This window comes from Rhododendron vialii, chromosome 8a (assembly GCF_030253575.1).
Source record: "Rhododendron vialii isolate Sample 1 chromosome 8a, ASM3025357v1".
Taxonomy (NCBI): Eukaryota; Viridiplantae; Streptophyta; class Magnoliopsida; order Ericales; family Ericaceae; genus Rhododendron; species Rhododendron vialii.
This window is the reverse complement of record NC_080564.1, coordinates 23339796-23365188: the sequence shown is the minus strand read 5'-3', so window position 1 is coordinate 23365188 and position 25393 is coordinate 23339796. Positions and strand designations below refer to the sequence as shown.

At 40.5% G+C, this 25393-nt stretch overlaps 1 protein-coding gene across 2 annotated transcripts; it reads right to left on the bottom strand.

Moving 5' to 3' along the window:
* Positions 1-428: 428 nt before the first annotated feature.
* On the bottom strand, positions 429-8401 carry LOC131299168 (glycerophosphodiester phosphodiesterase GDPD6-like). 2 transcript variants are annotated; one of them, XM_058324770.1, is made up of 8 exons: positions 8259-8401; positions 6496-6674; positions 4920-5103; positions 4721-4795; positions 3901-4010; positions 3521-3739; positions 2846-3001; positions 429-766 (listed from the first exon to the last, which is right to left on the bottom strand). In XM_058324770.1, the coding sequence occupies exons 1-8, from the start codon at positions 8269-8271 to the stop codon at positions 527-529; spliced, it is 1176 nt and encodes a 391-aa protein (XP_058180753.1). In that variant the 5' UTR covers positions 8272-8401; the 3' UTR covers positions 429-526. The 2 variants fall into 2 exon arrangements, with proteins under 2 accessions (XP_058180753.1, XP_058180752.1); XM_058324769.1 differs by having other exon boundaries at positions 6496-6689; positions 8259-8286.
* Positions 8402-25393: the final 16992 nt, after the last annotated feature.

The following is a 25393-nucleotide window of genomic DNA, read 5'->3' as shown; positions in this document are numbered from 1 at the left end:
CAACGTCGCATAACTCATACTGTGTTTCAAACGTAACTCAATTGTCTCATAGTCGTATTTACAAACTTAAATCTAAATTCACACATTTATTCGGACCAAGATACACTTCGTGCAGCCTAACTTGCTATTAGAATTAAATTAAAGTGTCAGTTCCTTTTCGGACCGCGTGACTAGAATTTCAAAAGTCGGGATTTTATATTTTCCTTTGAAAATGGGTGGTTCTAATTTTTCTTCTACATAATATGAAAACCAAGACTGGGATGATCTTCTGAATGAGAAATCTAATACTACCAATTACCAAATACTTGTAGAATCTATAATCCTCCTGAATCCTCTTTTTTCCTATTTCTTTTTGTTTGATTTGGGTTTGTTTGTGTAAAATGTAGTATTGCATAAAACCAGATTATTGCAAAAAGCTTTCCAAGGACTGGAATGAACAAAAATTTATTAACATTATTCTCTATAACAGATACAATTGAAATTTAATGGGTAACGATTAAAATTATAATTGATACAATCAACCATCTCATTTCTTTCCGTACTTAGAAATCAACCGTGCAATCTCATGCAACAATGTTGATGCATCACCATCTTTACCAGAGAAAGGAGAGTTCCATTCCTGAAACTGATGGAGACTACCTGTGAAGTCTGTAAAGAGTCCATCCACTCCCATCTTGTTTACCCAGTATTCAAATTCATTATATGGGTCTTGATGAAAGTCGAAGTGTAAGAACACATTCTCATCCCGGAAAGTGTATGGGTGAACCTGGAATGAAATAACAGAACTGGGTCAAGTTTTTGCTCATACAAAAAATTCTCAGCTTTACCCTAGTCAAGAAAATTGGGAAGGAAAAGAAAGTACGACAAACTTTACAATACTGCTGAACATGATTTGTGACTTGTACAGGTCCAGAAGTTTAATGCAAGTGGTAAATCATACTATCTAGATTCTTACAGAAAGTAAAGAAAGAAGTAGAAAATCTTGTATAGACTGCCTTTTATTTCTTGCGAAATTCAGTGAAACTGACTTTGTTCTGATTCATATACCATAGGAGTCCAATTAATCCTCGCCGAATCAGATGGTAGAGAAGTGGATTTCTGGAATGATAAACGGATTCCGGGTCTGGAGTCCTTCAAGATGAAATCTGTCAAGCAACAGCAGTGTTCAATCCACAAGGTTAGTGATGCCATAGACCCCATCGCGAACTCTTGGGATGTGGGAAAGCTTGATTCTTTCGTTACTCAAGAGGAAAAGAGGGCAATTCTTGCTATTCCAGTGGCCTTAGGAAACAAAGAGGGCAAACTTGTTTGGCACTTCTCGCCAAAGGGCTCGTACTTGATCAAATTGTGTTACAAAATGGGCTGGAACATGTCTCAAGGGAAGGAAAGGACGGTGAAACCATCTTCTTCTTGCTCCCCCACTCCTAGTGTTTGGAAAGCTATCTGGAATTTGAAGGTCCAACCGAAAATTAAGCACTTTTGGTGGAGAGCGTGTTGAAACCTACTTGCAACAAGGGACAACCTTTACAGGAGAATTCATACTGGGTCCAAGGAGTGCCAAATCTGCCACATTCCCGGAGATAGTTGAACACATGCTATTCAGTGTGAGTGGAAACATGTCTGTGGTTTGGTTGCAAAATGGATGGTTAATGTGTCGGAGTGCTTCCCAAATGAGACAGAGACGAGTGAGTTTCTGGGCAAGGCAACAACCATTGGCTGGTTTATTTGGAAGGAGAGGAACAATAATGTTTTCAGCCACAAAATAGTAGACCCTTTACAGGTTATCCAGAAGACATCCTCTTCAAGGCCAGGATTCCTTTCTGCAACAGAGGCTGATTGCGCATCTGTTTCTGGTTTGCAAAGAAGAAATGGGCTCCTAGAGGGGGCCTTGTAAAATTATTTGTGATGCAGCCATGAAAAAGGATGATTTTGCTGCTTCAATAGGAGTGATTGTTCGAGATTGGAAAGGTAAGCTCGTTGATGGTTTTGTACAAAAACAATATTGCTGTGTCATATTCCACGTTTTGCCTGCAACAATATGTTTATTTCTTTGACCAATCGATTAAGGGGTGCTCTTAATGCTCAAGTGGTGAGCCCTTTTGTCCTCAATCCAAGAGATCGAAGCGTCAATAAAGTTCTAGGCTTCCCCCATTGAGCAATGTACTTCTCTAGCATATAAAGACCCTTGAATGCCTACTACACGAAATTGCCAGGTTCATGCAATAACTATGGATACTTTCGCAGGCCAGTATCAATTATTTCAGCGAGCTTGTAAAGTAGAAAGAAAAGCTAATATCAAGGGTGCTGAAAACTCTAGGGGTCACCACTAAAGGGAATGATGTGCTACCTTCTATGCCTTAAGATGCTCAATGAATCAGCAGAATTCCAAATAATGAGTGGATGCCTATTTTACCAAAACGAGTATTATATCACCCTCGTGCTCGGCAACCTGAAACCTGTTCCAACACTATTTAAACTGCATGATACCAAAAACTAAGCCCAATTTAGTTTACATTAATGGGGGTCTAGGAGGGTCAGTTGTACAACCCAACCTTTCATGTCCAAATCCAAACCACTGACCCAGAGTCCCCTTGTTTAAATCACATGATCATGTATATTTTTCCCCCCCTCTCTGATCGCTTGTTGCAAAGTAAGCAAACAACACATGAGCACTGTTTTTAACTGTCAAGAGCATGTGCAAGGAGTTCCAATATGAAACACAAACGCTGCATAGAATTCTCTCATGACAACACAAAAGATCTAAGAGACATGAATCCTTATACAGTACATTATGATCTTGATAAAACTGCCCTGCAGATGAACTTCATGAAGAAAGCATACAAACCTGTAGGTTGGAGGCATGCGCTCTGGCGACAAGATCAGTAGGTGTTTGCAAATAGTTATTCATAACAGGAACGATTGTATCCTTCCAAGGTCCGATTCCCACTACGTAATTCTTAATATAGTTAAAATAAGCATCCGAAGTGATTTCCCAATATGACTGCATGTATCAACAATAAATTAATTTTCTAGCAATAACGATTTCAAAGTAAACAGGTCAATAAGTAAAACAAATATCCGGGACATGCAGAAATAGTAAGTTATTTCATTAACTAGTTAAGAGAATATTCATTTAAGGGTTCAAAGTTTGAATCTTAGTTATGTCAAGTCAAAACACCGGATTACAAAACTTTGTATAAGCTATAAGCTTCTTCATTAAGGTATCTCAACTAAACAATGACCCAACAAAGAAAAGAAAGGTAAAAAGTTAAAGAGAGTTTGAACCATCCAAGGTCCAAAGTCCAAATTAGACATCGCAGAGTTCTATAGACTGCATAGATATCAAACTTTTACGTACAAAGTTCATCTTTTCCAACTTTTGAGAAAGATTTTGATGCCGGAAACTTGATGAAGCAGAGACAGACAAATATATTACTACTTCATTTACGTCTTCATACAAAAATTGGGCTTTTTGTAACTGGTTTCTGGATCCAAGGATGCAAATAGAATAAACAGAAACCTGATTTGTGTCCTGGGTTGGTACTGTAACGTCATCAATTAACAAGATTTTGGGCAGATCTGTCTGGTTTGAGACGTAAATAAGCGATGTTGGAGCAAATGACTGAATAAATGCAGGCTGTTTCAACCAATCTTTTGACAAATATGAACCTTTGTATCCATACTTCTTAAGCATCTCGACAAATTTGTCTTCGAATCTCTTACCACCTGACCATTTCACCTGTTGCAAGGCAGCAGTTTGAACATCAGCACTGTAAAAACAGCATTTTCACAAATAGAAGCCACCTGGCCATTGACTCCTTGTCAATGTCACGCTAAACCAGCATTTTAGTTTTTGCGCAGTCATTTTGCTAGCAGGACACCAGATGAAGCTTCACTCACATGTTGGTTGATAAGTACTGGATTTTTTATTTCTGGATATATCCCAACAATTCTTGATGCATCCAAAGCAATTGAAATGTACTCCTCAAAGGTGATGATCTGAAATTTTCCTGCATTTTACAGTAAAAAATGAATAAAAGATCCGACAAAGCACGGCTTCGTTCAACATTCACATAGAGAACATATAAATGACATAAAAAATTACGTGAATTTGATTTTCATTGGTTAATGGAAGATTTAGTAAAAGCTACTTGTACAGCTACAATCAAGATGCGGAATCTACTCAGTTAATAAAAGCAACGCTCGAGTCTCCACATAAGAGACCAGTTCAAAGACTATGATCTCCCTTTCAAGAGGCCGTCCTATTCAACCAGAATTCAAGAAAAGTTTTGACGCAATTTTATCGACTTAAGTTTGACTTCTTCGAGATATAGAGGAAATGGGTCAAACTGAATTCTCTGATATAACTTGTTCAGAGAATAATAAGACAAGTAAAGGAGATAGAAGTGCTTAACTTCCTTTACATCATGCCATTTTGGTCATCAGCCATAGAGAAACATTTTTCACATTGACCCAGGAAAAACTTATAACGTACGTGGAAGATCCTATCAGCTTGTTACCAGATCACGACACAATCAACTTGTACGACATTGTTGTCTCTCTCCCAGTATAGCTCAATATGATCAATTACAAGTCGATAATGAGATACGACGGATGAGGCTCAGTTACAATCGCGCAGGCCACATCTTCATGCTATACGATACCACATTACATCTATCAATAAAATCTTCCACTCATGATAATTCCAAAAGGAACTTACCATTATATTGCTGATCCCGGAAGGGATATCTCTGCTTCACCCTTAATGTCTTTAGTTCTTCTAGAGTGAAATCAACTGCATGTGATTCATTAAAAAACTCACTAAGACATTCATCCACAAAGGAGTTAGTTCTTAAGCGCGACAGATGCATACATCAGTGAGAATTATAAAATCAAAAGCACAAGAAAAAGCAAACTACCGGTGAAATAACCAGTTGTGTTGACCCCTTGGACGTCATAGGTCCTCTTACGATTTGCGAACTCCTTGTGTTCTGCTATATCAGTTGTATCATCAAGGGTTACATCATGGAAGCATATAAGAACACCATCTTTAGAGGATAGGATGTCTGTTTCTATAAAGTCTGCACCCTCTTCAATAGCTCTCTGCCAAAGAGTCATTTTCAAATGGTACATTGACAATCATTTTTCAAGAGTACATTGACGATAAGGAAGGGAGGCAATTCTGGATTTCTTTTGGAGAAAGGTCACTTTCTTTTATAAGCGGAGAAAGGTCACTTTGTTTGTCCTATTAACATGGTTATGGTCATTTTTAGTCTTATTTTCGTGCACTTTCCAGGTTAGAACACGGCTGGACGTATCTAATTCTGTATTTTATTAGGTTACGACTTACGACACCTCAACATTATGTCAGTGATTATGCATATTGCTGGATAGAGGGTGTAAAATCGCCCAGTCATGTTGCACATCAAATAATGTTATTTGGGTGCTAAATAGAGTCGGGTCAAAATCTCCTATGTTGAAATCGAAGTCATATTAGGACTAGGAGTATGATAAGACAAATACATATGCTACTCTTTCTATGCAATAGGACTTGAATTCTAGACAGACATTTTCATGACTTGCATGATGCTTCGTGCAGCCTTACCATGGAGTTACTCCTAAATTATATGACTCTCAGAGTTTCTAGGTGGGACGCTAAGAGTTCTTTATCATTCCCTCTTTCCTTTCACAAACTAATACTAACAGGTAATTGTTCACAGCCCTAGAAAAGTTCCCTCTTCAACCGCATCCAAGTCAAATGCAACTTGTTACCCTTCCTTTGTCCTTAGAACCCCATAATAGCTGTTCTCCAGACCATCTAGACAAACTGTTGCAAAAATCCTGCAACCTGAAATCTTTTAAAATCAAGCTGGAACAAATCTTTTCCACTTGAACACCTTATAAGCCTTCTTCTATATTAGAGAACCCTAATACTGTCAACTTACCCCACCAAAACTTCACCCGCAGGCATCAGAGGGCCTATTTCCAAGCTTTTCCACATCAAGAAGTCAACTCATAAGAAACACGTTATGCATGATTTTGAAAAATGGCCATTTACCATTCAATGGCGTCAAAGATTTTTCTAAGATTACCATTTAACTGTAGCAACAAACTTTAGAGTTCACTGATTATATTGTATGAACTTACTAAAGATATAATTACACATGTTGAAACTGGTGCATCAGTGGCATAACGTCAAAGTTCAAACACAAACATAACAAAAGTTCTCTCTCCATGAAATTATTATAATCCTTTGCTAGCACAGCTTAATTGCTTTGATGTTTTTGTTTATTCCAAAATATATCCATATCTATTCACAACACTAGCGTGCTTGTACAGTTAAGCTAGTCCAAAGAGTCTAGGCTTAGACAAATTTGAGAGTAATGTTTTACTTCCTCCATCTTGAAGGGGAAAGTCGCCAAATTAAATGCATGATCAGAACAGAGAAATAGTATCCCGATATGCCAAAAATGATACTCCTACAGGCAAGCTTACCATATATGCAGCAGCAGTTTCTTCAGGAATCTCCCCATTTGAACCTCTATGTGCAATGTTATATGGACGGAAAGTCTGCAAAGGCTGTCTATTTTTATAGTCCGTTTTGCTAGGGAGTGGATAAAGAGGCCTTGAATAACACTCAACAAGGAGAATCAGAAAAATAAACGCAACAACACCTGTTGAGTGAATCACTATGAGAATGTACCAATTAAATCTGAACAATACAAGCAGGGAAAAAGCAGAACACAATGTTGATTTATTCACCAAATGGAAGGTTAAAAAACATGCAGCAGTATGATGAATGAATTTCCCGAAAGTAAGGAGATAATCCTTCACATAGGCATGAGCAGCATGCCTTGGTAATCACCATCTAATAAGCGATATATTTTCCAAGAAACGAAGATTCAGCTCCAAAATGGAACTGAGTGACCAGTAAACGCCCTCCATCTCCAGCAATAGAATGAAGAACCAAAATTTCAGACCCATCTTTGATTAAAAGTAACCCAACATCAAGTCTTGTACTCTTTTCTGGTAGTTGAATGTGCCCCAAGGAACACCACACATAAATAAGTACTCCCTCCGTCCCAAATTGCTGATCCTTCTTTCCTTTTATGGATGTCCCAAAATGAATGTCCATTAACATAAAAAGTTGTGCAATATTACGCTTTCACCCTTTTTTTCTACATTAAGTGTCATTCAAAGCAGAAAGTAGGGGCAAATTGAGAACGTCAATATCAATTGTATTTCTCATCATTCTACCCATAAAAACTCGCTTCTCCAAAAGGGCAAGTAAATTGGGACGGAGGGTGTAGTAATTATTCAACGCTCCCGTGGTACGATGTGGCATTTCCATGTGGTACTCCCAACTAATTATGTAACGAAAATTTTACATGTGGGATATTAACAAAATGACTTCTGCTGGTTGCAAGCGGACAATGGTCGACCCATATAGTGTGTGTGTGGTGATATGCAGGAGTACCATGTAGGTACTACCACATGGTACTCTGGAAGCACCTACTAATTTTCCATAGCCGATTATGTCCCAGCATAGAGTTTTCTAGGAAGAGTTTAAGCAAAACACCCCACAATGAACTCCTGTAACAAGAGAACAGACACCCTGCCATGTCTGTTCTGTAGAAGCCTATAAGGGAATCATCCATTAAATTTGCCCGCAGTTATTACTAATCTATATCCCAGTTACAGGAGTTGAAGCCTTCTGTGTCCTGCTATTAAGCATAGCAAATGCATATACTATATGATAAAATCTTTTCTTTATCCAATTAATAGCTCCCGGTTAACATACAACTGAAGCAATGATTTGCATTGCATAAGACACACAGTCCATACTATATCTCTGATGACTCAAAACCGATATTCTTAAATGCAAAAGCTACAATGCTGGTTAATCATCGTAATGGCTTATCTAGTTGTAATCAATCACAATTCGCAACCATTCAACACCAACAAAGTAAATAAATGACTTGCCCAAAATAGCGTAAAAATAAGTTCTTAGTCAATAACTATAATGATGCAGTATTACAGTTAATTGGGTCCAAAGTCTGCATTTATCATGAAACCACCAAATATATGAGAAACACAATCCCAAACGCAGAACCCAGAAAGCAAAAGGGTAAAAACACCAAACAAAAATAATGGCTTCAAAGAGAAACAACTACATATCACTTATGAATACGTACACAAAACAGGTACAGAACAAAGGCATGGAGAGAATAAGAGAAAGAGTTGGGTCGGATGCATACCGAATGAAGCCATGGTGTTGGCACACGTCACTCTTCCCCCACCCCTCTCTCTCTCTCTAGATGCTGTTTCTTGGTTTCTTTTTTCCCCTCGGTTATTGTGTATTTTATACACGATCAAAAAATACTCTAGTGCATAGGCATTGGATAGTGATTGGTCAAAGATGTATTGCAGGGGATTTGATTTATATTCCAAGCATATTCGTTTATGGATGATGATGTGATGCATGATTTCCATGTAGATCCACAGTGAAATAAAGTTGAATTATTTTTGTTATTTTTTGAAATGTTTCGGTAAAAGTAAAAAAAAATTTACTTTTCTGATTCATCTCGTCGAGACGATTTAATCCACAAAAGTTTAACACAAAACTAACAAATGAGACAAAAATTCAAATAAAAACAAATTAACTCATTTTAAGTTAAGTTTAGTCTGTTTCAAGATCTTCTTTTTTCGGAAAGTTAAAGTAATATGTTGTTCATTTGAATAGCTAGCCAAGAAATAAATTTCTAGATTTGATGCTTTGATTTTGAAAATCTTTGGACTTAAACTCTTGCAGTTCTTGGTTGAGACACTTCATTCGTTTATCTCCCAAAGCTTAATATGACATTTGAGATGGTCTATTGGTACACGTACAGGTAATTGAGGAATCTACAAAGATTGATAGGTTTTTCAGAGGCAAGAGGGGTGTTGAATTTAGGAGAGTGAAAATTGAGAGAATATTTCTATATTTCTTGGATGAATCATTTATTAAGATACGAAGCTCTTTATATACATACAGAGAAATTAAACTAGGAAAGAAGTTAAACATGGAAAGAATAAATATATAATATTCCTATGCTACAATCAAACATCTTCAGTCAATCAATTAGGCAACCAATCAACCGAATTTTCCTTTAACACTCCCCCTCAAGTTGGAGAGTGAATATCATGAAGTCCCAACTTGCCACTTAAATATTGAAATTGTTCATTTTTCCAAAGGTTTGGTGAAGATGTGTAATAACTCTGAATTTTGATAAATAAAAAAATTTATTTTATATTCGAGTTATTATTTAAATTACTTGAATTGATTTAATTTTTTTTATTTCCTTGTAGTTTGTTATAATTACACTTTAGCCCTTCAGAATTCGTTTCTTGACTTTAAGCCCTACTTGGCAAGTCTAGTTCTAACCAATTAGTTGGAGGAACCGAGCTAGGAAGTCACCTAGTTACCATAGATGGGCCTTTTTGCCATATTTGAACCTTGTGAACCTTTTCAACCCTAGACTTGAAATTATTTATTTATTTTCTTTTATTATTTTGGTTTTCTTCTTTATCCATTGGACGATAAAAGTTAGGGGAACTTTTATCCATTGGGTAATAGAAACCCTATTCTTTATATTAAAAGTATTCATTGAAAGATTTGATTAAGTACTAATATCTATAAAAGAATATAATTTTATAATTGTTTAAAAGGACATTTTTGATTATTTAACTATAAAAATTTCCTTATTACTTTTGTCTATTGGACAATAAATACTAGGGGATTTATTATCCATTGGGTAATAGCTCCAATCTTCCTACTAAGTACTAGGATTTAATAAACTAGTCAATTTCTAAATTCCCATGTGATGTTGTACCTATATTTTATATTGTAAGTACTTATTAGATTTAAGACCTAAGATTTCCTAAGTACTCTAATATTATTTTATATTGGGATTTTGTACTCAATTGGATTAAGATAATGGGAAGATGATCTCCCTAGATCACATAAGTACCTATGTATATATTATATATGTACTTGGATGACTAAAGAATTGACTTAGTACACATGTGCTCATTAACTAGTTTAATAGAAAAATCTTAGCCTTTAAGTTTCCTTGACTCAAATACCAAAAGTACCTATTGTTTATTATTTTCTTGTGCATTGTAATATATATATATATATATATGTGTGTGTGTGTGTGTGTGTGTGTATATACTAGTGCAAGAGAGAGGAGAGAGAGGCCGAGAGAGAGAGAGAGAGAGAGAGAGAGAGAGAGAGAGGAGAGATTGGATTGTACCTTGATTTGATCACCATGATCTTCTTACATCTTTTCAAATCCTTGGTTGTATATTCCTCCAAGCAAAATCTAACCTCCATTGTCCTATTTTGTACATTTATCAATTTTAAACTATGTACAAACTCTCCTTTCTTACACAAATCTTCCAAGATCAAATCCAAAGGACTAAACCTTGCCATGCAAGCCTAGGACTAGACTTTGATCTTCCAAGAAAGCTTGATGTTTGGAATAAAAAAAATGAGATATGGAGAGAGAGAGGGGGGGCCGGCCTTGAGGGGGAGAGGGAGAGCCTTGCCTATAAATAGCAAGCTCACTCCAAGCTTGAACTCACACCTTCACTCATTGCTCCAACTTCTCTCTAGAAAGTCTAAGTGTTCTTAGTTCAAAAAGTTCTAGTTTTCTTGAGTTTCTTGAGAGTTCTTGAGAGAAACCACCAAACCACTTCTAAAACCACCACTAGATCTCTAAAGTAGCTTAGTTTAGTTAGTAAGTTGTTTCTAGGAAGAGAAAAGTTCATCTCTCTTCCTTTCGAAGCAATCCGGAGCCGTAACGCCACCGAATCACAAAACCGACGATCAATTCTTCGTAGCCGACTACCGCCAAGAAGTAAGGTAGGAATCCTAGTCCATTCACTCTATGTATGGTATAAATTTGTATGTTGAAAGGTAGAACGTCTTTAGTTCAAATAGAAGTATCTTTGATCATACTTTCTAGAAGTAAATAAGGTTATCTTTTGTTAGAATGGTTGAAATGCGTGAAAGTTAACAAACTTATTTTCGCTAATGGAAGTGTAACATGTTGGAATAATCGACTTTTAACTCCTTATAAACATATGTTGTATTGTACTTCCCCACAAGAAAGAAAGAACGGTTTTTGAAAGGTAGAAACTTATCATTTGTTAGAAGTATTCGTATTTTGATCTTTAGGTTGGTTTTGAGCATGCATACATGAATTGCTTGTGGTATAATATTGAGTTGGATGATCTTGTTAGATTAAAGATTACATTGAATGATGTAGTATGTGAAAAGTCCTACCGCGGAGTCAATGCATGAAAACGAGACACGAAAATCGAAAAAGTAGAAACATGACACCTAGGGTGTGGTTTATGAAAATGCGTGTTTTGAAAAGGGTGAAATATTTTGGAAACCGCAATGTGGCCGGACGTGGTAGCCCATTGTGTGGTGTGTGTTTTGTGTGCCAATGGGAACCCGGGACAGCGGAACCATTGTGAGGATACTCGGGAGACCGGAATGGCGGAACCAAGATTGGGTGTGTGGCTTGGTTATCCGCGGAGAGGAGCCAATGCAATGTGTGCCAATAGGAACCCGGAATGGTGGAACCATTGTGAGGATACTTGGGAACCCGGAACGGCGGAACCAAGGTTGGGTGTGTTAAAAACGAGTTTTTGAAATAATGAATGGGTTATGAAATGAGAAAAACGAGACACGACTTACGAGATGTCGCGTAGGAGAAACTCATAACTCTTGGACACCAACGTTGATTGAATATCGAATGCGGATTTGTCATTGTTAATTATTTTGGCTAGATTAGCATGTGTTATGTGGAAATTGTTGACTTTATGATGTATTGTTTGTAAGTTAAGGGTTAGAGGGTTTGGATTATCCTATTGAGCGTTGTAGCTCACGGTGTTGCCTTTTTGGTGACACTAACCTATTATATTGGTGGCGACGCCGGTATAATATGTCAGACCTCATAGGTGAACAGGGTGAACTCTACACCTTGGAGGCCTTCGGAGCCGAAGAGCTAGCCCAGATGGAGGAAGAAGCAGAGCAGTAGTTAGGAACCCTAGTTCCCTCCTTGTTTGTTTTAAAGTACTCTTGTAAGACTTTGAGATGTAATAATGAACCAGACTCACTTATTTTTGTAATAAAAAATCTTATTAACGTACCCAGAATCTGGGGGCGTTACAAGATGTTTGCAAGTTGAGATTTTGACTAAACATAAGATGGGGCAATTACTCCAGCTTACAATTTTTTCAGAACAATGTGGCAATCAATCTCTATATGTTTCGTGCGTTCGTGAAAAATGGGATTTTTGGCAATGTGTAGAGCTGCTTGGTTGTCACAAAATAAGGATGCTATCTGGCTTTGTGGAACTTTGAGATCTTCCAAAATGTGTCGTATCCATGTAATTTCTAAACATGTTACAGCCATGGCTCGATATTCGGCTTCAGCGGAAGAATAAGCCAAATTGGTTTGCTTCTTTGATTTCCAAAAAATCAAAGAATTTCCCAAAAATACACAGAATCCTGTAATTGAACGTCGAGTTGTCTCGTAGCCTGCCCAATCTGAATCATAATAAGCCTTTAACGTAGGATCATTGAACGAAGGAAATAATAATCCTTGACTAGGATTCCCTTTAATGAAATGTAAAACTCTTAGATAAATTGACTTAGGATTTGCACAGAGTATACTAAATCTGGCCTTGTTACTGTTAGGTAAATCAATCTCCCAACCAACCTTCTATATTTGGTTGGATCATGTAATGGATCGCCATCGTCGGAATTCAATTTCAACTATGCCTCCATTGGGAAAGAATTAGGGCGAGATCCTAATAATCCCACATCATTCAGAATATCCACTGCATATTTCCGTTGGGAAATAAAAATTCCCTTTTTGGATTGGGAGACTTCAATTCCAAGGAAATATTTAAGATTGCCAAGATCTTTGATGTGAAATTGTTGCAAGAAGAATAATGTCGCCTACATAAATACGTACTACAGTAAATGTGTTGCTTTCGGACTTGGTAAATAAAGAATAGTTGGCCTTTGATTGAGTGAAACCTGCCTTTTGAATAGCACAAGAAAATTTGGCAAATCAATTACGGGAAGCTTGCTTCAAACCATATAATGACTTATTGAGCCGATATACCATATTCTCCCCCTATTGACGAAGACTAGAAGGAAGGTCCATATAGACAACCTCATCAAGATAGCCTTACAAAAAGGCATTATGAACATCCATTTGGTGGAAGATCCAATTGCAAGAAGGCACTGCTAAGAGACAACACACAGTGGTCAGCTTTGCAGTGGGAGAGAAAGTCTCTAAATAATAAACTCCTTCAATTTGAGTGTAACCTTTAGCAACGAGGCGGGCCTTGTAACGTTCAATAGACCTGTCTAAATTGTACTTGATCTTGTAGACCCATTTGCAGCCAAGGGGCTTATGACCAATAAGTAGAGGAACAAGAGACCAAGTATTATTGCGAGCAAGGGCATCAAGTTCAGCTTGCATAGCATCCCTTCATTTTGGGTCAAGAATTGCCTGATCATAGTTAGTGGGCTCACGAAGATCGGAAATAGAAGCGAGAAAAGAATAATGGGCAGGAGAAATACGTGAATAAGAGAGAGAGTTAGAAAGAGGGTGCCTTATACCTCGGGTTAGACATGGCGACGGAATGGATGATGGTTGGGAAGCAGTATAGGCAAAGGGCATTTGATAGTCAACATGTCATGCAGATCGGGTGCGAGGTCGGGTTGAGTGACGAGGAGCATTAGATGATGTAGAGGTAGTAACGGAAGGTAGTGGGTCTAGTAGAATTGGTTGAGTGATTGGCGGTGGAATGTTACTGATCGGTGAAGAATCGGTTGGGGGATCGGTGGGGTTGGGTGGAGTAACTGGGGTAGTTGAATTGGTTGGGTAATCGGTTGGTATATCGTGGGTAAGTGGGGTAGTAGAATTGGGTAAATGTGTGGTGTAGTTGAGGTCAGGTGCAGATGCAGGAACGGGGTGAAAATCAGGAGAAGATGTCCCTTTATAGGGAAAGATATGCTCATGAAAACGGACATCCCTACTTACCAAAAATTTGTGGGAATCTAAATCTAACAATTTGTAACCTTTTTGGCTTGTAGGATAGCCTAAAAAAATGCAACGCCTAGCACAATGAGCAAATTTAGAAACAAGTTTGACAATAGTAGCATAACATAAACTTCCAAAAACATGAAGGTGGTCATAAGTTGGTAGATGACCATACAAGCACTCACAAGGTGTAATGTTAGAAAGGAGCCAAGTAGGCAATCAATTGATTAAATAAACAGCGGTGGTAACACACTCACCCCAAAAACGAATGGGCATATTTGATTGAAAAAGGAGAGCACGAGCAACTCACAATATATGACCATGCTTACATTCAACAACTCCATTTTGTTGTGGAGTAGAGACGCAAAATGTTTGAAATTCAACACCTTTAGTTATAAAAAATGATTGTAGAGAAAGAAATTCGCTACCACTGTCACTCCGAAAGATTTTAATATGTGCATTAAATTGGTTATTAACGAAAGTAAAAAAAGATTTAAGTAAGGAAGAAACATTAGATTTATGAGACATAAGAAATAACCATGTACAACGAGTAAAGTCATCCACAATGGTTAAAAAATAACAAGCACCAGAATAGGTTTGATGTCTATGTGGACCCCAAATATCACAATGGATTAATTGAAATGGCAAGGTAGAAGAAATAGAACTTGATGGAAATGGTAATCTAGTCTGTTGGCCAAATGACAAACATTACAAAATTTTTCAAAAGGAACAGAAATAGAAAAATTGGACTTAGAGATGAGGCGTAGACAGACATGTGATGGGTGGCTAAGGCAATAGTGCCAGGTAGCATTGGGATGGGTAGTATGGCAAGCAGTTGGTAAGGTTCGATCCAGTGACATGTAATAAAGGCCGCCACTTTGCTTACCCCATCCAATCATCTTGCTTGCAGCCAAGTCCTGCAAAACACAGAAATCCAAAAACAAAATCACACAACAGTTTAAGGATTGAGTAATCTTACTGGCATATAAAAGATTTAATCGAAAGGAATGCACATGGAGAACATCTTTTAAAATAACATCTTTGTTGAAGAGGAGTGTGCCAGTAGAGTTAATGGGTACAGTGGAACTAGTAGGTAAATTAACACAAGGTGTATGGGGTGGATGAGAGTGAACGAATAAAGAAGAATCATAAGCAATATGGTCCGTGGCACCACTATCTAAAATTCAGCAATTCGAGGAGATAGAATTAACAGAGGGATGATTACACAAACCTGCGACATTTGCAAAAACATCATTGTAGGGGTATGAAAACAGTTGGTACTACGAATCAACTGGATCGCAACGGCTTATTCGTGCCTCTTCACCGGAACCCTAGCTCGACGTCTGAACCCTAATCTGCAAAATAGACAGGGGGTGAGTGCACCTTTGCCTCTCGTGGCAAAGGCCCTCCGATGCCTTCGTTAGTATCACGTACTAGAAAACTCCACCCTAATTATCAGTAGGAAAGCAATAATAATGCAATGTATTGAAAACCTTTTGCCTCTAGGTTTACCTCATATTTATAGATTTTCGTATGCTTGTTACCTAAGCATTCCTGTTGCCATAGGATTCCTAACTCGTATAGGAAACCCAAGATATCAAGGAGTCTCGTTTCCTTTATCAGTTTATGGAAAAAAGTCCTTTTAGGATTCTTTTCCTTTATTGACCGAACATCCCATTCTCATTGGGTATCTTTCTCAGATCGTATATTCTCGGGATCCTATTCCTTAATGGAATACCAACATTCTGGATTCTTCCAGAATGTTCCCCAAACTCCAACAATCGATTTGGAACTCTTTCTTTGTTCGGCCATCTTGTCGCCGAACAGACTGCCTGGACCAATGACTTCACGTGTAACTTGGTCCAATCGTAATCAGAATGTCTCTATCTGCCGAACAGTTAGTTTCGCACCACTGTCTTCACTTGTCATTGGCCTTTCATTAGCCGAACAGACTATATAGATCAAGGACTTCACATGTCATTGTTCCATATCGCTGTTCTTCATACTGCCCGGCGATAAGTCTAGTCGTATTTACCACGTGTTCCCAAACATCACGTGTTCGGTAACTAAATGTATCTGCTCGGGAATACCTCCCTACAATTGCTCCCCAGCTTCATGTATTTACCACTGTTCGGGGGCAATATATGATGCTTAGAAACAGAATTCTATCTAGACCAAACTCTTTTGATCCCGTGCAGTCATAATTTCAATATCTCATTGATGCCTTTTGGCGCCTCTGTCATTATACCATCTCGAGGTAATGACTCCACGTGGCGCATATCGTACGCTTTTACATTAAATGTGAACTGACGTTTTATCCTAACGACGTCAATACGACGTTAGCTTGATCCCTTTATCCCGTTACTTAAAAGGTAACGGCGTGAGACGAGACGTTTCGTCTCCGTCTCTGGCATCTAAACCCCAGAAAGGGCTCATTTTGGATTTCCCCACCCAAAACTCATTCTCTCTCTAAGCTTTTTGCCATTGCCGTCGTCTACAAACTCGATTGCATTCCAGGGAATCGTCACCATATTCTTGTAAGATCCTCGTTCTTACTTCATTTCTTCTGTTTAGGTTCTTATCTGAGATCTCTATTCTCGATTTCGTGAGTCGTTTTCTAGGGTTTCAGTTGCACCCTTTTTCAGTCTTTCTTCTTTCCTGAGTATACCCATGGCTGACGATGGTGAGAATCCCTTGAGACCCAGTAAATTTAGGAAATTATGTGAAACCCCTACTGCCATGGCGGCATTTAGGAGGGAATATAACGTTCCAGAGAACGTTGGTCTCGAACTCGCCCCTCTGGGCGCAGATAGAGACGGAGGTTCCTGGGATCGAATGTGTATCCCCATTGTTGCTATCGTCGAAGGCGGAGTTCGATTTCCCCTTCACCCATTACTTCGCCAGATCCTAAACTGGTATCGTCTTACCCCCATGCAAATATCAACAAACGTCTTTAGGTTGATAATGGGTGTAATAGCTTTGAATAGGATTCTGGGGACCCAGTTAGGAATTTGGGATATTCAGTGGTGGTACAGCATTGTACTAAACCCTGAATACAACACCTATTACTTCAAAGTTAGAAGGGCCGACAAGCGTCTCGTGCTAAACCTGTCAGACTCTGCTCGGGATCATGAAATCAATTTCCTTTACGTCACTGGAGCCTTTGAGCCACTAGGAGAGGATGGTCAGGTGGTGGGTCTCCACTGCCCCCATATATGGGGATACCCACGTATGCTTCTTATTTTTCATCTTTGCTATTTGTTTGTTTGTTGCTTTCTCGTAGCTTTCTATTGTGTCTAATTTTTGATTTAATAACTCTGATTGTGCAGCTGAGAACGTTAACAAACGTCCTAGACGTGAGCCGAGCTACGTCCGAACAGAGGACATAAACAAGATCCTAAAATACACAGGAGAACCAGGTACCCGAACAGCTGGTCGGGGTCGAGACGCGGACATACTGCTGGGATACGACCCTGCATACAGAGGGGTCATTGACAGAAGACTTGCCCATCCCAGCACCAGTACTGCTTCTACTTCCACATCAACTGTTCCTCAACAACGCATTTCAAGACTTCAAGCTGGGGTTACTGTTGCTGGTCAACCTGGTGAAGTTCCCATTTCGGAAGGTGTGCCGCTTCCTCGTTTAAGACTCAGAAGATCTACTCGTGGACCAGTTTCTGAACAGCAACAACCCGAACAATTGGTTCTAAATCGTGATACCAACCAGTCTCCCTCGTCCGATTATTCTCGATCACCAGGTACAATGACCCGTCAACCTCTTAACCTGAGCTCTTTACTTACTGTCTCCACACTGGGACGTGGTGCTACCAGCAGGGTAGCATCTACTGGCGCCCCGCCCCCACGATCACGTCGCAATAGGGGGGATCAGTAAGATCGTCCTCTTCTCCTCGTGAATTGGATGCTCCCTTTGATGCTGCTAACGCTCATCGGGACAAACGACCTAGGTTTGAGGACCCTGCTGGTTCTGTTTCACAAGCTGATACAGAAACCAATCTCCCTGTGTCACCAACTGCTCAAGTGCTTCCACAAACATGGACTCCTTCATTCCCTAGGGGTGACCGTCCTGTTCATGTTGGGGACAGTGCTAGCTCATCAGAAACAACACTTGCCCTAGCTCAAGGGTTGCTTCTCCCTGTGGATATGCAAAAGGAATCCGGATCTACACCTGACCGGCTAGTATCCACTGATCTTGTCAGTGGAATTAAGGTAATATCTAAAAACCTTTCTTCAAATAAGTTGCAAACTTGGTATTGTACTTTACTAACTCTCTCTTGGTAACCCATAGTTTATTCAAAAGATGGTTGCATTGAATCAAAAATTTCAAGAGGTTGAACAAGAGCGCAACAGGCTGTTGAGAGATAACACAAGGCAACTTCAATCAATGGCAAGGCTGGAGAGAGAGAGAGATAAGGCAAAGGCGGAAGCAGCAGCGACCAAGGAAAAACTCGAAACTGCCGAGGAGGGTCTCAGTCAGGCACTGTCCGAAATTGACAATACAAAAAAGGCGGCCTACGAAGACGGATACCAGAAGGGTTTTGATGCTACCACTTCCAGTTACGTGGAGCAGATGCCTGCCATTCAAGATCAGATCTGGGCTGCCTGCTGGGAGGCTTGTTTGACTAAAATGGGGGTTGCAGAAGATTCGCCCCTCTGGGAAGATAATGATTTGCCGAGCACCCGTGCCCAGAGCATTCAACAACCAGCGGAGCATCCAGTAGATGACATTGAACAGCAGATCGAAGAATTTGCCGATGCTGAAGAAGACACGGCTGCTAATGTGCATCCTACTCAATCACCTGCTCGGGTTTCAACCCTTGAGCCCATTGACTTGGAACAGAACGTAGTCGAAGATGGTGCTGATACTGAGATCAACACTGATACTCCAGAGGTCCAAAATGTGGATTGATTCGGTAAGTATATGAACTATTTTGGTTGCTGGTCCAGCGTGACCATAAGCATATTTTGGCCCTGTGTGGCACCAGTACAGTTAAATATTTTGTTAACACAGGTATTCGGCCCTTCGTGGCATAACCTTAATTTGTTGCTCGGCTTCCCTGTTTGCTGCATCTGTTTGGATGCAATTTAGTCTAAGTATTTCGTACTGGTTGACCATCATTCGTTTGCTGATACTTAAGAACAGATAGTTATAAGTTTCACGTACTTAACGTTTTTAAGTTTCTCGTACTTGAATAAATGTGGCTAACATATACTCGTTATGTTTTCAAGCCATGCCAATAAAAGTTTATAAAAGTCTTGTACTTGCAGTTCGTTAAGTTTCACGTACTTACACAAAAACCTATAAGTATCACGTACTTAGAACTACTCGTTTAAGTTGTCTCGTACTTTAAAAATCCATACAAGTGTTTCATACTTGTTAAGTATCACGTACTCACATAAAAACGCCTAAGTATCACGTACTTAGAACATCACACAAGTGTTTCGTACTTGTGTTTAAGTTTCTCGTACTTCAAGTTTTGAAAATCTTACAAGTGTTTCATACTTGAAAATTTTACAAGTATACCTGTGTTTCAGTTTCACATACTGAACTATACCGAACTGTATACCCTTGTGTTTCAGTTTCATGTACTGAACTATACCGAACTGTATACCCTGCTCCCAAATACGAACGAGGGAAACTAATCTCGTAGTTCGTATTTAAAACAAATACCAATATTCCAGATTAGAACAGAACAATTATACTAAAAAAGTGATATTATTCATAATCAGTAAAACTCAAGAGGGCGTTTATTCGTATCCCTTGCTACTAAAATAAAGAACAAGGGAATTATATTCGTAATTCCCACACAATCACGTAGTGCAAATCTAAAACAGAACTGAATGCTTCTTTTAAACAAAGAACTTTCGTAGATTATGAACATTCCAAGGCCTCGGAATTGGATTTCCAACCAAATCTACCAATTTATAGGCCCCTATGCCCACAATCTCAGTCACTCGATACGGACCTTCCCAATTTGCCCCCAACTTGCCTTCGTTAGCCACTTTGGTGTTGCCGAGCACTTTTCGTAGCACGAGGTCCCCAACACCAAATTCTCGAGGGTGAACATGCTTGTTGTAGCTTTTCATCAGCTGTTCTTGGTAAGAAGCAAGATGTAACAAGGCTTTTTCTCGCCTCTCCTCGGCAAGGTCAAGCTCGATTTGAAGGGCCCTGTCATTGCCTCCACTTTCAACCAAAACGGTTCTGTTGGTCGGCAGTCCCACCTCCAGAGGTATGACAGCCTCTGTTCCATAGGCCAATGAATAGGGGGTCTCTCCCGTAGACCTCCTAGGCGTTGTTCGATGAGCCCACAGGACCAATGGTAACTCGTCAGGCCACTTTCCTTTAGCTTTGTCCAGTCTTTTCTTGATTCCATCAAGGATAGTTTTATTAGACGCCTCTGCTTGCCCATTACTCTGAGGGTAGGCTGGGGTGGAATAATAATTTCTTATTCCATATTGGGCACAAAAAGCCTTGAATTTCTTCTGGAATTGGGATCCATTGTCTGTGATCAATGAATAAGGGACCCAAAAACGAGTGATTATGCTTTTCCACACGAACCTTTCTATCATAGGTTCAGTGATTTTGGCTAGTGGTTCTGCCTCAATCCACTTTGTAAAATAATCAGTTGCTACAAGCATGAATTTTCGATTCCCAGTTGCTTTGTGCAATGGACCCACGATATCCATCCCCCATTGAGCAAAAGGCCAGGGACTTGTCAAAGGCACCAGATCTTCGGCGGGTGTTCGAATCATTGGTGAGAACTTTTGACACTTCTCACAAATTTTTACATACACCTTTGCATCTTCTTGCATGTGTGGCCACCAGTAGCCTTGAGTAATTGCTCGGTGGGCAATGGATCTCCCTCCAGCATGGCTCCCACATGTTCCCTCGTGGATCTCATGAAGGAACTTCTGTACCATCTCAGGATGTACGCATAGCAAATAGGGACCTGTAAAGGATTTCCTATACAACTTACCCTCTGGGGACAGCCAAAACCTAGCAGATTTGACTCTTATCTTGTGGGCCACCTTTTTATCAGAAGGGAGTATCTCGTCTCGTAAGAACTCCATTATTGGGTCCATCCAACTTGGTCCTTGGTTCACGTCCAAGACCAAGTCTACACTCCTCCTAATGCTCGGCTCATTTAGGTATTCTACTGCCACCCTTCTTTTGAACTCTGTTGGTACTACTGCAGCCAACCAAGCTAAAGACTCTGCATGAGCATTCTGTCCAGAACTTATTTGCTCAATATATACCCTCTCGAAGGTATCAAGCAAGTCTTTTGCTGCCTGCACGTAGGCTACCATCTTTTCATTCCGAGTCTCGTACTCTCCGGACAGTTGATTCACAACAAGCTGGGAATCACAATACACCCTGACCCGTTCTGCTTTAAGGGTCTTCGCACTTCTCAATCCTGCCAAGAGTGCTTCATATTCAGCCACATTATTCGATGCACTGAATCCAAGCCGAACAGAGAGTTCAATCAGAACTCCTTGAGGAGGAAAGAGGACAACTCCAATTCCAGAACCAGTATTACACGCTGATCCATCAACGAATAACTTCCATTCTTTGGGATCCTGTTCGGCTATGGGTTGATCCTTCAAGGATGATGTCTTAGCTGCCTGTTCCTTTCTCGTAGGAGGCAAGGGAGCAATAGTGGGGGAAAACTCTGCCACAAAATCAGCCAACACCTGGCCTTTAATTGCTGTGCGTGGCTGATACTCGAGATCATACTGACTTAACTCCACGGACCACGTCGAGACCCTTCCCGAGAAATCTGCCTTTCGAAGCAGTGATTTTAATGGATACTCAGTATAAACCACAACCTTATGGCTTTGGAAGTAGTGTGGCAATTTCCTGGTTGCTGTCCTAAGTGCCAGGACAAGTTTTTCTAAAGGCAGATATCTCGTCTCTGCATCTAACAATGTCTTGCTAACATAATAAATGGGGATTTGCTCGATCCCCAAATCCCTCAACAAGACTGCACTTACTGCGTGCTCGGAAACAGCTAAGTACAGAATTAAAGACTCACCTGGCTGTGGAGTTGACAACAGTGGGGGTTTGGCCAGGTATTTCTTCAGATCCTGGAAAGCTTGCTCACATTCTGCTCCCCATTCAAACCCCTCCCTCTTTTTCAATAGCTGAAAAAAGGGTCTGCATTTGTCGCTTGACCTGCTGATGAATCTGTTAAGTGTCGCTGCCATCCCGATCAGTCTCTGGACTTCCTTGGTAGTTTTGGGACTCTGTAGTCTCTGTAAGGCATCAATCTGATCGGGATTTGCCTCTATCCCTCTCATAGTTACCAAATGGCCCAGGAATTTTCCTGAACCAACTCCAAACGCACACTACGAGGCGTTGAGTTTTAGTTTATACTTCCTAAAGATTTCGAACACTTCTTTTAGGTCAGAAATATGCCCTCCTTTTTCTCGACTTTTTACCACCATATCATCTATGTAAACTTCCAAAGTCTTCCCAATGAGCTTCTTGAACATAATGGTTGCAAGTCTTTGGTATGTAGCCCCAGCATTCCTCAGCCCAAATGGCATGACACTGTAACAGTATAACCCTCGTGGTGTGATGAACGAAGTCTTCTCTTGATCAGGTTCAAACATAGCAATCTGATGATACCCTCGATATGCATCGAGAAAACTCATTCGCTCGTAGCCAGAGGTTGCATCAACCAATTGGTCAATCCTGGGCAAAGGAAAACTGTCCTTAGGACAAGCTTTGTTCAGGTCTGTGAAGTCCACGCAGACACGCCACTTCCCATTCTTCTTCTTTACCACAACAGTGTTGGATAACCACTCTGGGTAATAGACTTCACGTATTGCCTTGGCCTCCAGTAAACGATCGACCTCCTCAATCACTGCATCTACATGCTGCACGGCTGCCCTTCTTTTTTTCTGAATGATCGGCTTGTGTTGAGGGTCAATGTTTAAATGATGACAGATCACATCTGCATCCACCCCGGGCATTTCCTCTGGCACCCATGCAAAAACATCAATATACTCTTTTAGAAATCTGATCGACTCAGCCTTTTCGTTTGCTGGTAGTGATTCTCCAATTAAAAAATATCTTTCAGGATCAGTCTCATTGATCTGAATCTTCTCCAATCCTTCAACCACCTTTTCATCCGGGCTTCTTCCAACATCCTCGATAGTTGGTTGATCAGGTGCTTCCAACGTATGAACATGATGGACCTTTGGGGCTGTTTTGATGATGGAGATCAAACACTGTTGAGCCACTTTCTGATTGCCTTTAAGGACTTCAATCCCATTTGAACCTGGGAATTTCACCATCTGGTGATAAGTCGAGGAGACTGCTCTCATTTTGTGCAACCACGTCCTCCCTATAATCGCGTTATAGGAAGATGGGACATCGACTACCAAAAAGTCTGCTCTCAACACCACTGATCCAGCCCGAACAGGTAACGTAACCTTTCCAAGGGGCCAGACTGCTCCTGCACCGAACCCAATAAGAGGTGTTGTTGACTGTTCTAAATCTGATTGGGCCAGGCCCAGCTTTTTGAATGCATCATAGTACAATACCTCTGTACAACTTCCCGAGTCTACTAGAATTCTCTCGATGTCATATTCCCCAACTCGTAGGGTTACGACCAATGCATCGTTGTGGGGTATTTGGACCTCCCCCAAGTCATCATCACTGAATGCCAAGCTCTCATTGCATACATCAGTCTCTCGCCCTCTCTTGTTTCCCAATCGCATCATGTGCTGATCGTGTTTGACCTGTCTTTGCAACAGCCTCACCTCACTCCTCGTATAAGGTGCAGCCAACCCATGTATCATATGGATCACGCCTTTAGGGATTTGCTCGTATCCCAGCTCCATAGCCTTCCCTTTCTCTTTAGGGTCCTCCTGGATAAACTCCTTGAGATAACCCCGAGAGACCAAATCATCAAGGTGCCTTTTGAATATCTCACAGTCCTCGGTCATATGGCCCCAATCTTTGTGATAACTGCAGTGCTGATTCGTAGCACGTTTTGCATCTTTGTCTCCGCCTAGACTTGGGGGCCATTTAAAATATGGCTGATTCTTTATTCGATAAAGAATCCTGTAAATTGGCTCCTTCCAAACCGTAGTGATAGAAAAGAAGGACTTGGGGTCAGGAGCTTGCTTGTCCTTGTATGGCTCTTTCTTAGCCTGCCCGTACTCCCTTCTGTCTTTGTAAGTCTTGGGCTCTGGCTTATCCACTTTTTTCGCAGGTGCCTTCGGCTGTTCGGCAACCGTCCTGCCATCCTCACGGAGTATGTCATCCTCCATTCTGGCGTGTTGCTCTATCCGTTCCATCAATTTAGCCAAGGTGGCTACCGGATGTTTATTCAATGAACGGCGTAGCTCTCCCCGAACAGGCAAACCAGTTTTGAACGTGGCAATTGCATACTCTTCACTGCAACTTTCAATCTCGTTGAAAGTCTCCCAGTACTTCTTTGCGTAATCCCTGATCTGCTCGTTTTCCTCCTGCTTCATGGTGGAAAGACTCTCAAAAGTCTTTGGGGCCTTTCTGCTCGTTAAGAACCGAGCAGTGAATTCCTCTGCCAACTGCCTCCATCCTCGTATGGATCGTGGGGTCAACTTATGAAACCAGGATAAAGCCACCTTGCCAAGACTGGAGGGAAACATCTTGCACAAGATGGAATCATCCCCTTCATGCATAAACATGGCCTGTTGATAATGCTGTATGTGAGCCACGGGATCCGTATTTGTCTCATAAAGTACGAACGCTCCGTGTTTCACTCTGCTCGGCAATCTTGCTTCTTGTAGCCTTTTTGTAAAGGGGGTGGCTGCAATGTTACTCAGGGCCTTGCGCGCTGCTTCTCGTGCAGTTACTGTCCCATCCTCTTACTCCTTTGACTTGTGGGCCGAAGCCTTGACCCAATCAGCATCAGGTCTCTCGTACCTGTCTCGATGATGCTTTCTCGTGTCCTCTTCCTCGGGGGTAGAACTTCGGTCTCTGCTCCTCTTTTTTCGTGAAGAAGTCCTTCTCTCTGGTGTTCGGCTTCTACTTTTTCTTCCCCTTTTTCGTGGAGAAACCTCATGACGCCCTATAACAGGACTTCTGCTCCTGCTTCTGCTCCTTCTTCCTCGTGAAGGAGCTTTTCTGTATTGTACCACAGCATACCTACTGCCTCTAGAATTTCTTCGAGATAGTCCAGAATCCTCCGGATGCTCCGTAATTCTTTCCAATTCTCTGATCTCATGCTCTCGTTTTTTAATCAGACGAGCATACTCCTCGACTTCTTG

Excerpts from the sequence above, each read along its gene's own strand:
- LOC131299168 (XM_058324769.1), bottom strand. Across the intron at positions 5,104-6,495 it reads AAACTGCTGCTGCATATATG|AGAGCTATTGAAGAGGGTGC; the intron begins GTAAGCTTGCCT and ends ACTCTTTGGCAG. Across the intron at positions 4,011-4,720 it reads CCGGGATCAGCAATATAATG|GAAAATTTCAGATCATCACC; the intron begins GTAAGTTCCTTT and ends TGTAAAATGCAG.